This window comes from Vulpes vulpes, chromosome X, assembly GCF_048418805.1.
Source record: "Vulpes vulpes isolate BD-2025 chromosome X, VulVul3, whole genome shotgun sequence".
Lineage (NCBI taxonomy): Eukaryota > Metazoa > Chordata > Mammalia > Carnivora > Canidae > Vulpes > Vulpes vulpes.
The window spans coordinates 25,019,851-25,033,154 of record NC_132796.1 but is presented as its reverse complement, the minus strand read 5'-3'; the positions used below and the strand labels follow the sequence as shown (position 1 = coordinate 25,033,154).

Genomic DNA, 13,304 nt, shown 5'->3' with positions numbered 1-13,304 from the left:
ATATTTGATGACACATCCTGTCCTTCCCTTTGGTTTGGAAGCCTTCAATGTAAATTTCATTTCGACTTGTGTTGATTCACCCTTTTGAGTTAACTTGCCTGGCATTTGCACATAATCTCATTTGCAGAAAAATTATAGAGGGAAAAAGAGGAAGTAGAATATTAAACAAAAACAGCCACAAACACATTCATGCCTTTCCAGGAAGTGATCAAATATAGGGCTTGATTTTTTTTGTGTTTTTTTTTGTTTTTGTTTTTTTTTTTTTGTTTTTGTTTTTTTGTTTTTTGTTTCTTTTGTTGTGTGTGTGTGTTTTATATATATATATATATTTATATAAGGGTACATCAACTCATTTAAAAAAACAGAAACAACACTCTCTCCCCATTTTCATGCCCTTGATCTTCTCTTCTTAGCACTCTGTAGTGGTCACTGTCAAGTGACTAGCACACTTCTGGGTCTGGAGTGTATTCTGACGAGCAGTGAATTAAATGTTAAGACAGTTAGACCCACCCCCACCCCTCCTCAGAGTTTACACATCATGCCGCCATTAGAAGGGTAGAAGTGGGGAATGAGGTGGGACAAGGAAGAGATTCAGGGCTCTGATTGGCGGGGCCCTCCTATGAACAAGTGTTCTTCTCATCTTTTTTTTTTTTTTTTCCCAAATGGCAATGCTGGCTTTCGTTGCACTGCTCTCTGAAGGCCCACATGGCCCTGCTGATCCTAGGCAGAACCCAAGAGAGGATCCGGTGCTCCTTGTCCCATCGGATAGATTTGTCCAAGCACCCCAAGGAAATGTTAAAAGCAAAACAAAATCAAGAAAATAAAATAAAACCCATTCTAAAACTAAACTAATGAAGCAAAAAAGGGTTTTCTATCTACACATAAGTCTCTTCTTTAAAAAAATGTAAATTTACAAATTCCAATGACATATAAAACAAAGTCAAAAAATGTAATGGTAAGAGACATGGTAAAACAGGAAGACACTGATGCTACAAAGAAATTGCCAAAAACATATGTACAAGACCCTGTTTTTCCTCGTGTTCTAGAGATTGTAATGCATGTTTTTAACAGCAGCAGTCGAGGATTTAGTTCCAGGCACTGGACTGCAGACTCCACTCAAGCTCCCAGGGACAGGTTGTCCCTTGCTTTTCTGTCACCAAATCACACTGGATATACTGGTCTCCCTTGGCAACAGCGGCAGGATGGCACTGTTTGTGTGGGCCTCATCTGGATTCTGCTCCCTGCTCGATTTTGTCTGTGGCCGCTGCCCGTTGATGAGTGTCATAGGGATGTTACAATAGGTATGCTGATTTCCTATGGAGGTAAGAGGCAGGGTGCCGGTAGGAGGTACGTCGTACTCGTAGCTTCGGTAGTAGTGTTTCTGACGCATTTGTGAATGGTACGTGTTGTGAAAGGTGGAACGGAGATCTGGATGGGCAGTGGCTAGAGCTGTGGAGGTGGCCGCGGCCATGGAAATAGCCGAGACAGTCTGCAGCTCCCCAAAAGGCCCCTGCTCACTAACATCTAAAGCCTGCTCGTGTGTAATGGGTTCTATCCTCTTAAAAGGCATTTCATATTGTAAACGTTTCCAGAACTTAGAGTTCAACTTGTTGCATTTTGGTCCATGCCACTTAATAACCGTCAGGAGCTTGATGGTGTGCTTGAGGGCTTCCACCTCCTGGTAGTTCATAATTCCTCGTAGTTCACTGCATTCGATCAGTATCACTTTAATTTCTCCAGTTACAAGCATGTTTCGAAGTCTGGTCTCCAGCTCAAAGATGCTCCAGCCCCTTCTGACTACATAATTTGGGGTCATGACAATAATCAGCCTCTTGCTTTGATCTACACACCTTGCCACATCTTCAATGTATGCTACAAAAGAGAAAAGAGTTGATCAGAATGACTGGATCAAACATCTGGTCCAGAAAGCCCCAGTAGCTTCTCTTTCACACGTTACGTGAGAATTGTTGCTTGCTGGGTAATACCTCAGAAGATGAAAATAACCAATGACCACAGTGAATAGAGTATGGGCTCTTGCTTTTCTCAATACTAGAAATATTTTTCCTAGGTACAAATCAAATCTCGCGCTTGTTTTTTCAAATGTCAAGACTCATAGAAGGAGATGCTTTATAGAATAATGGAACTAGCTTCTCAGGGGTGTCAAAAATTAAGTTTCATATAAACACATAATGACATTTCTTTCTTGAGCCACTGATAAATACAATGTTTGATGGATGTAGAGAACCACAAGTTAAAATTCTGCCTTAAAAAATGATGACACACAGACAAAGAATATGCACACTCTTAAATGAAAACATTAACTTACTTCCAGTTGGAATTAAATCTCTATCTGGTATAAACAACTTATATCCATAGTGCTTCTCAAGCATGTCAGGTAGGATTTCAAGAGCAAAGCGTTCTTCTTCCCCAGTCTCTTGATTCCACTGGTCAGGATCCACTTTGGTGTATGATAAGTATGCATCATAATCTTTATTGTCTGTCAAAAACATTACAAAGTGAAGTTGAAGTCACTACTCTCCAAAGAAAATATTAGGACATGAAAACATTCAACTCTTTTCAAAAACATCTCTAAATGCCCTACTTTGGGGAGACCAAAGAAAGAAGCCTTTATTAATTTTCAATAGGAATTCAAATGATGCCAAATATTGTGGAACTAATGTGGAGGTATAAAGGGTCACATTTTTATTTGTTGTTGTTGTGAATACAGTAGTAAGAAAATTAACAAAAAGGGCGATGAAATGATCTTCCAACATTTTTGATGCACAGGTCATGGAGATTCTTGATTGCTTATAAAAGGCACTTGGTTGGATAGTATGTTCTTACTCTAAATGATTGTACATTCAACTAATCCTGCGTTTAGTCATTTTACTCTGTTGATAAAAAAGAAAACTACACTTGGCTTGCCCATGGAGGAATGATATTTTGATTGTGGGCACTGTACTGATTTTCTGTTAGGGAGAAAATACAATCAAGCATGGAATAATTACTTTTCCACTGAGAGCCAGTTCTTGGATTTGGGGACTAAGAATATTATTTCATTGAATTAATTATTTTAGAACACCATATTGTTTTGCTGATCTCCATTTATCTCACATGTAAAATACTGCCAAATATTTTTACCATGTTTACCAGTACGACCAGGAGAATAAAAAACTACAATATAAAGGAATGAAACTTAGTTCTAAAATCTGTTTCTTTCATTATTCTTTCCCCTTTTTACATGGAAATTCTTAAAATATTTGACTAGTATCATGCATTATCATTATCTTAATTTTTTAACATTAAACATCCCAAATTTCATATTTGTTGTTTCTAATTAAAATAAGTCATTTATATTCTGGATAGTCTCTCATTCATCCAAGGCATTTTCAGAATGTGATATCAGTATTCATAACTCACCTCAAATCTAAATACTACCAATATACTGAGTTTACCAAATACCAATATCCTTAGTGCTCTTTTGTACTTCCCTAATGATTATCGGTGTATTACTCAATTATCGCATCAAGTTGAACTGAAACAGCCCTAAATTTCAGAATGAAATGAGCTTTGTATTTGGAACAGAACACTTAAATCTTTGGGGTTATAAAACATCAAAGACAGAGGGACATCCTTAACTATTGCTCTGGGTGGCTTTGGGGCACTCTTTTTGACTTCAGGGACTATAGCTCACTTTCAAAGATCCATATGGGTGTGTTCATTTCAATGGTCCAATAGTCCTGAGCCATCTTGAAGTTATCCTATAATTACGACTTATTAGGGCAAACTCGGAACTATTCACTGTATCTGATTTTAACACAGGTATATAAGAAACTAACACCTCCACTATAGGATGTCTGAAAGAAAACTTTTAGGTATAGAAGATAAAACAACAACAACAACAACAACAACAACAACCAGGCTTTAGGTTAAAAAAAAGTTTAGGAGCGCCTGGGTGGCTCAGCAGTTGAGCATCTGCCTTCAGCTCAGGGCGTTATCCTGGGGTCTTGGGATCGAGTTCTGCATCGAGCCTGCTTCTCCCTCTGCCTGTCTCTGCCTCTCTCTGTGTGTGTCTCATGGATAAATAAATAAAATCTTTAAAAAAAAAAGGTTTAGAAAAATAACAATCATCCCAAACATGCCATACTCTGATATTTGGTATTTTCTTTATTCTTCAATCAGGAAATAGTACATATTATAAATAAAATTCAATTTTCACCAAAAAATGATGATTACATTTGCTACATCAGGTCATTCACATATGCCAGTAGTCTATAGTGGTACCATTTTGTTGATGTAAACACTTTAGCTGAGTAAGAAATAATAGAAAATAGTACATAATAAAGCTAGTGTGTAATACCCATTAAAATTGATTTACTTATTTTTAAAAAGGTTTTATTTATTTATTTGAGAAAGAGAGAGTGAGCACAAGCAGAGGGAGGAGCAGAGGAAGAAGCAGACTCTCCTGCTGAGCGGAGAGCCTAATGTAGGGCTCAATCCTAGGATCCCGGGATCATGGCCTGAGCTGAAGGCACATGCTTCATTGACTGAGCCACCCAAGCACCCTACCAGTTAACATTTAATTAAAATGTCCATTCAATAGATATTCACATGTCATATCTATGAGATAGAAGATTTCCTTTACAATCCCAATCAGTAGCTTCCAATCTAGTAGGTGTAGGTCAGTCAACAGTTTATTTCTAGAGGACAAACATGTTGCTAAGAGTAGTACAGGGGTCATGGGCCAAAGGGAGGACTCCTGAGCCAGACTGTGAATTATAGACTGATTTCTCCCATATACTATTTTCTTTCTTGAAGGTTGTTTCCTTCCAGTTTGCTACAAAATACCATATAACATACTGAAGTTTGCCCAAATCTGGGAAGTGTAATGACTAGATCCTCATTCTTAGCCCTTTGTCTTTTCTAAGGTGAAAAATATTTGAAAAGCAGATCAATATGAACACCAATAGGAACAGAGAACTTATGACTCAGAAAAGATGTGAACAACTGGTCCACTGATACTGGTAAATTCCAGCTTGATATCACTATTGCTTACATGATGCTGGGTCCCTGTCTCTTCCATGGACATCTCTCTTATATCTCAGAAATGCTGTTATCTCTCAATATGTTTTCTGTGACCTGCTTCATTTCTCTCTCAGTCCACTTTCCCTTAAACATCTCCTCTCCTCCTATGACATCAATAATCACTTCTATGTAGCTAACTCCCTAATTTAGATGTGCAGTCCTGTTTTTTTTCTCGTAAACTACCAACCATACCCTAATCCTACCTGGACCCTTTAATTTGGATGCTCAGTGTGTACCTCACATTTAACATGCTCTCAACAAAACAAGCTTCCCATCTCAAGCTCTGTTCTTCACCTTTTATTCCACTTTCATAACAGGACAATCTCACTTGTTTAGTCTCCAAATGTCAGACGTATGTTCCACCTATCCTTTTTAATTACTAATAACCTTATAGCATTCATTGGTAAAAGTCCTTTGGATTCTACTTCCATCCTGGGTCAGGCCCTACTCATTTCTTAGCTGTTATAATTCTATTTTAGTAGGTCTTCCTCTCTGTTTCTTTCTCCTTGTGGGCCATTCCACATAGCGTTGTAAAATTTATCTTCCCAAACATCACCACTGCTTACGGTATCTCGGAAAGTCTTTATGGTTACTCATTGTCAAAAAACCAGCAACTAGATGTATCGTTGATTTCTTTTGAATGTGAGTCTGATATATTTGACTTGAGGTGATCTCTTTTCCCATGTACAATATTATTGGGCTCATATCTTTTTTTCTTTGACTACAATATCTTTGACTCAGATATCTCATCAGGGCTTAGTAGATACTCAAACAGATCTGTTGATTAAATAAATGAATAATCTTTCATTTGCATATCACATGACTTATATCTTACAGCCAGTGTGGGGATTTTCTCAAGACCTGGGCTATCTTCTAGGAGAAATGGCTTTGGAGATAACACTCCATGCTGCCTAGACTCCTTAAGGAATTACTAGGAGCTATGGGGTCAGCATTTAACAAGTTTCCTTTGGAATAGCCTTGAACTGTACTTTCTCAGTGTAACCCAAGGGAAGATCTTAGAGTCCTTGTGAACTCCTCTGAAAAAGTCGTTTTCAGACTTGAGCATGAATGACAACAATTTGGACAGCTTGCTAAAATATAGATTGATATGGGGCGCCTGCGTGGCTCAGTCAGTTAAGTGTCTGCCTTCAGCTTAGCTCATGATCCTAGGGTCCTGGGATTGAGCCCCACATTGGGCTCCTTGTTTAGGGGGGAGTCAGCTTCTCCCTCTCCCTCTGCCTGCTGATGCCCCTGCTTGTGCTCTCTCACACACATACTCTCTCTGTCATATACATAAGTAAAATATTTTTTAAAATACAGATTATTGAGCCCTACTTCCAGAGTGTTCCACTCAATAGTTCTAGAGTAAGTCCTGAGCATTTTCATTTTTTAGAGATTTATTTATTTATTTGACAAGGAGAGAGAGAGAGAGAGAGAGAGAGAACGAGCAGGAGGGGTAGGAAGGGAGAGAGATTCTTAAGCAGGCTCCACTCTGAGTGTGGAGCACTACCTGGGGTTCAAACTCATAACCCCAAGATCATGACCTAAGCTGAAACCAAGGGTCAGATGCCTAACTGACCATGCCATCCAGAAGCCCCAAGAATTTGCATTTACAGCAACATATTGGGTAACGCTGCTGCTGGTCCAGGGACTACGCTTTGAGGAACTCTGCTCTAGGACAGGGTACAGGCATCCAGAAGGCTCAAAGGCATCAAAGAACAGCAGTCAGCTGCTAGGAAATTGAGCAGACAACAACAAAACTAAACACTGCAGCATCAGATCTATGATAAGTGGTGCTGATACTTACAGAGGATGTACTCTAAACAAAGAAGCTGAAAATCCACACCTTCATCAAAAAGAAAGTAGGTTCTTGCCCAGAGTAATATATACATTAGCTGTATTAGGCTTAAATGAACCTCAGAAATTGGTGCTAAGGCCTCAGTCAGTTTTCTATCTCTTTATGTCATCTGGACAAATTTGTAGTGGTTAAGCTGATATCTCTTGGATAAAAAGGAGTCACTCACATGCAGATCATCTTGGTAGTAAATGTGGCTCAAAAGCCCCTTGTGAGCATCTGCAGCAGCATCCTCAATCAATGGAACACTTGATTGATATCTAATTCCCCCTTTTCCCCCTGAGTCTATATCAGAGCAGAAATGGACTGGGCATTTATTTACTACCAGAAGGAAACTCCTGATTTAAAAGTTATCAGACTGCAAACATCACGCCAGATACCATACTAAATCCAGCAATGTTCTCTGACCTGAAATCATATGGATTCTAAGGTTTCTCCCATTTTCCCAACTACCAGATGAATGTGAATCTTGGGTAACATCCCTTCAATTTGGTTTAATATCTGTGAGAACATATACTGACTAATCTTCATGTTTGAGCTTTATGTGACTGGAGAAATTTGGAAAAATCAACATTTTTATAATCATTGAAAAAACAAAATGATGCTAAGGTTTTTAAAGAATGGGTCTGCAATCTTTTCAATTCAACTTAAGTTTATAAACAGCTTAAAAGTGGTAAATAATAATAGGCTAGTACAAGACTATATTTCTTATTCTAAACTTTATTCTTTGTGCTCGCTTCAGCAGCACAGATACTAAACGTTATTCTTTAAATTTTATTTTCTGTAATTTAAATCCTTAACTATAATTCTGTTCACTGCAGAGATGGAAAACAGCTGGTGTACATACTCTGCAATAGTTTGCACAAATTCGAATATAGTCATTGATTTACTCTTCCCATGACTTTCAAGCGATTCTGATTGCAACGTTTAACAAAAAAATGAAAAACGGGTATGATGTCAGCAAAATGGCCAAATAACACATCCATGCATAAATCCTCTCAGCCATGGTCCAGAGCAAGTCCTGTCTACCCAGGGCCCTAGAGAGTAATCAGGCTGCTCTCCCAGGGATCCGCTGGGAGCCATATCTGTCCACATACCTGGTAAAAGCCCGCTGACTAAAGATTCCAACTCTAGACCTTGAAATGGACAATTATACAAACTCTGTTTTACTGAGCAAAGTACTAGAGGCAGGTCCATATATCCAGGCACCAGAGAAGGTCCTTGACTACCTGAACCCCTGGTAACAAGCCTGCCAAACACGTTGCTCACTGCAGACCCAGAAACAGTCGCAAAATTGGCTCAAACCCAGGATGACTATAACTCTGGAGGCAATCTCACTGGCTTGGGAAAGAGACAGGAGAAGGACTTTACCTGCTGAAATCGTTCTATAGAGACTATAAGAGGTGTTTGTTCCTTCAAATGCACAGACATCAATGCAAAGGTACATAGATCATGAAGAATCAGGCAAACACAACACCAAAGAAAACTAATCAAGTTACAGTAACCACCACAAAGAAATGGAGATATACAATTTGTTTGACAGAGAATTCAAGATAATCATCTGAGGGGCGCCTGGTGGCTCAGTGGTTGAGCATCTGCCTTTGGCTCAGTTCTTGATCCCTGGGTCCTGGGATCGAGTCCCACATCGGGCTCCCCGCAGGGAGTCTGCTTCTCCCTCTGCCTATGTCTCTGCCTCTCTCTCTCTGTGTCTCTCATGAATAAATAAATAAAATCTTTAAAAAAACAAAATAATCATCTTAAATAAACTATAGAAACTGAACTGTAGAAACCTTGCAGGCCAGGAGGGAATGGGATAAAATATTCAAAGTGATGAAAGAAAAAAATGTCAACCAAGAATACAAGAACACTATACTCAGAAAAGCAGTCCTTCATTTTGAAGGAGATAAAGGGAGAGATAAAGTCATTCCCAGACAAACAAAACCTAAGGGAGTTCATCACCACTAGATCTGCCTTACAAGAACTGCTAAAGGAAGTTTTTCAAGTTGAAATGAAAGGACATTAAGTAAGAACATGAAAACGTAAAAATATAAAACTCAATGGTAAAGGTAAATATACAGTCAAATTCAGAATACCCTAATACTGTAATGGTGGTATAAATCACTTTTATCTCTAGTATAGAAATCAACAAAAATAATATTAATAATAACTACAATTATTTATACTAGTTCTATGAAAATAACTATTGGTTATTTTGATAGGGATTGCATTAATTCTGTACATTGTTTTAGGTAGTGTGGACATTTTAACAATATTTGTTCATGAACATGAAATTTCTTTCCTTTTGTTCGTGTTGTCTTTAACCTCTTTCATCAGTCTTTCATAGTTTTCAGAGTACAGGTCTTTTACCTCCTTGGTTAAGTTTATTCTTAGGCATTTTAATATTTTTGGTGTAATTGTAAATGGGCTTTCTTAATTTCTCTTTCTGTTGCTTCATTACTGTTGTACAGAAGAGCAATAGAACAAATAATCCAAAACTTTGAATGGAACCACAAAACCCGCCAAATAGCCAAAAGAATCTTGAAAAAGAAAAACAAAGCTGGAGGTTTCACAATTTATCACAATTCCAGATTTCAAGTTATACTACAAAGCTGTAGTAATCAAAACACGATGATACTGACACAAAAATAGACACATAGATCAATGGAACAGGATAGAAAGCCTAGAAATAAAACCATTATATGGTCAATTAATTTTTTTTAGGGTTGAATCATTTAACTATTTACTTCTTAACCACCAGATACATACATTTATACACAATGCACACACTTCTCACTGTGAAAAATAGTAATACAGGAATTGGGAAAAAATTCATAAAGATCTGAGGATGAGTCCATATTTCAATGTATTGTATACATATTGTATGATATTCTCAGTATATCATACAATAGAAAATAAAAAAGCAAATTTTTTTTAAAGATTTTATTATTCATTTGAGGCAGACAGACAGAGAAAGCATGAGCAGGGGAGAGGGTCAGAGGAAGAGGAAGAAGCAGATTCCTCCATTGATGTGCTCAATCCCAGGATCCTGAGATCATGACCTGAGCTGAAGACAGACACTTAACAGATTGAGGCACCTGGGCGCCTCAAGAGCAAATTATTTTTAATGAATTAAAAGGCTTTCTTTCATGTACAAATTAGCCCTAAGTTGTATTTGTGTTTGTATGTGTGTATGCACATTTACATTTTCTTTGTTTATTTTAGAAACATTGAATGAACTTAATAAATTACTTCAGTGATACAGGACAATACAATTTCCTAATCTTCCAAATCCTGTATTCCTTAAATATTGTTATAACATGATCTCAAGAGGTGACAGCAATTGTGATAATAAAAGACAAAACATACTAATGTAACTACTTATCTAATTTTTTCAAGTGAGAAAATTAGTGGCAGTCAAGACTAATTGATAAAAGAGTATCATTTCATAGAATAAAACAATAGAAAATAAAAACCCTCACTCCTTCAAATGCTTTTTAATTGTTGCATAATTATAAGAATGTTGTTTTAAAGTGATGTGATCCATAAAATAATTTCAAATTGTAGATGGTGATGCTGATATATTTAAAATTATGTTTTGTCATATTACCAACTATTATCATCAAATTAAATAGGAAAACATCAGTGCTAATTGTGGCTTTTTTTTTTTTTAATTCTTAAGTGGAACCCAATGCAGGGCTTGAACTCAAGACCTGAGCTGAGATCAAGAGTTGGATGCTTAACCGACTGAGCCACCTAGGCATCCCTTTATTCTGTTTGTAAAAAAGAACTTCTGGTGCCTTTGTGTATCAAGTAAATGGATCTTAAAAATGTATCTGTAGTGACTGAGTTTCTTTCACTAGGATTTTCTGGATGACGGGAACTTCAGATTTTCTTCTTTGTAACATTCTCCTTAATCTACAGTGCTATTGTGTGGGGAAATATTTTCATGACGGTCACAGTGACATTTAGTTCCAACCTTCATTCTCCCTTGTACTTTCTCCTTGGAAACCTGTCTTTTGGGTACGTGTCTCTCCACTGTCACCACACCCAAAATGATCACAGACTTGCTTAAACACAAGATCATCTCCATATGGGGCTTCATGACTCAGATGTTCTTTATGCACTTGTTTGGGGATGCTGAGATGACTCTGGACCATTCTCTTACACCATACATAAAGATAAACTCAAAATGGATGAAAGATCTAAATGTGAGACAAGACACCTTCAAAATCCTAGAGGAGAACACAGCAGCATCCTTTTTGAACTTGGCCACAGTAACTTCTTGCAAGATACATCCATGAAGGCAAGAGAAACAAAAGCAAAAATGAACTATTGGGACTTCATCAAGATAAGAAGCTTTTGCATAGCAAAAGAAACAGTCAAAATTAAAAGACAACCTACAGAATGGGAGAAGATATATGCAAATGACATATCAGATAAAGAACTAGTATCCAAGATCTATAAAGAACTTATTAAACTCAACACCAAAGAAACAAACAATCCAATCATGAAATGGGCAAAAGACATGAAGAGAAATCTCACAGAGGAAGACACAGACATGGCCAACAAGCACATGAGAAAATGCTCCGCATCACTTGCCATCAGGGAAATACAAATCAAAACCACAATGAGATCCCACCTCACACCAGTGAGAATGGGGAAAATTAACAAGAGAGGAAACAACAAATATTGGAGTGGATGTGGAGAAAGGGGAACCCTCTTGCACTGTTGGTGGGAATGTGAACTGGTGCAGCCACTCTGGAAAACTGTGTGGAGGTTCCTCAAAGAGTTAAAAATAGATCTGCCCTACGACCCAGCAATTAGCACTGCTGGGGATTTACCCCCAAAGATACAGATGCAGTGAAACGCTGGGACACCTGCACCCCAATGTTTATAGCAACAATGTCCACAATAGCCAGACTGTGGAAGGAGCCTCGGTGTCCATCGGAAGATGAATGGATAAAGAAGATGTGGTCTATGTATACAATGGAATATTCCTCAGCCATTAGAAACGACAAATACCCACCATTTGCTTTGACGTGGATGGAACTGGAGGGTATTATGGTGAGTGAAGTAAGTCAATCGGAGAAGGACAAACAGTGTATGTTCTCATTCATTTGGGGAATATAAATAATAGTGAAAGGGAATTAAGGCGGAAGGAGATAAAATGAGTGGGAAATATCAGAGAGGGAGACAGAACATGAGAGACTCCTAACTCTGGGAAAAGAACAAGGGGTGGTGGAAAGAGAGGTGGGCGGGGGGTGGGGGTGACTGGATGACGGGCACTGAGGGGGGCACTTGATGGGATGAGCACTGGCTGTTATGCTATATGTTGGCAAATTGAACTCCAATAAAAAAAAATTGTCCATGACAGTATCATAAACCAACTCAGCAGCCTGTGGCTCATGATTGTCCTATAGTGCAGGGGTTTACATATGGCTACATGGATCTGTCGAAATCCATGGCTATCAAAATGGTCAATTAATCTTTGACAAAAGAAGCAAGAATATGCAATGGGAAAAAGACAATCTCTTCAACAAATGGTGTTGGAAAAACTGGACTGCTTCATGCAAAGGAAGGAAACTGGACCACTTTCTGACACTATACAAAAAATTAATTCAAAATAGATTAAAGACCTAAATGTGAGACCTGAAACCATAAAAATCTTGTAAGAGAGCACAGGCAGGAATTTGACTAATATCAGCTGTAGCAACATTTTTCTACATGGGGCTCCTGAGGCACGGGAAATAAAAGCCAAAATACACTACTGGAGCTACACCAAACTAAAAAACTTCAGCATAACAACAACAACAAAAAGCAATCAACAAAACTAAAAGACAACTTACAGAATGGGAGAAGCTATTTGCAAATGACATATCCAATAGAAGGTTAATATCCAAAATGTGTAAAGAATTTATACAGCTCAACACAAAAAACAATCAAATTAAAAATGGGCAGAAGACATGAACAGAAATTTCTCTGAAGAAGATGTACAGATGGCCAACAGCATGTGAAAAGATGCACAATATCACTCATCATCAGGGAAATGCAAATCAAAACCACAGTGAACTATCACTTAATGCCTGTCAGAATGGTTAACATCAAAAACACAAGAAACAAGTGTTGAGGAGGATGTGGAGAAATAGGAATCCTCATGCACTGTTGGTGGGAATGTGAAATGATGCAGCCACTGTGGAAAACAGTATGGAGGTTCTTCAAAAATTTAAAAATAGAACTACCTTATGATTCGATAATTGCACTACTGAGTATTTACCCAAAGAATACAGAAACACTAATTTGAAAGGATATACGCACCTGTATGTTTGCTGCAGCATTATTTACAATAATGAAATCATGAAAGTCG

General features: G+C 37.9%; 1 protein-coding gene across 2 annotated transcripts in view; it reads right to left on the bottom strand.

Annotated features, from left to right (window-relative positions):
- Window positions 1–225: 225 nt before the first annotated feature.
- IL1RAPL1 (interleukin 1 receptor accessory protein like 1) overlaps window positions 226–13,304 on the bottom strand; it is a 1,371,532-nt gene continuing 1,358,453 nt past the window's right edge. For both annotated transcript variants that reach the window (XM_072744238.1, XM_072744239.1), the window contains exons 11-12: window positions 2,327–2,497; window positions 226–1,872 (exon numbers count right to left, since the gene is read on the bottom strand). In XM_072744238.1, the coding sequence (XP_072600339.1) occupies window positions 1,154–1,872; window positions 2,327–2,497 (890 nt within the window). In that variant the 3' untranslated portion in view covers window positions 226–1,153. The remainder of the gene's footprint in view (window positions 1,873–2,326; window positions 2,498–13,304) is intronic.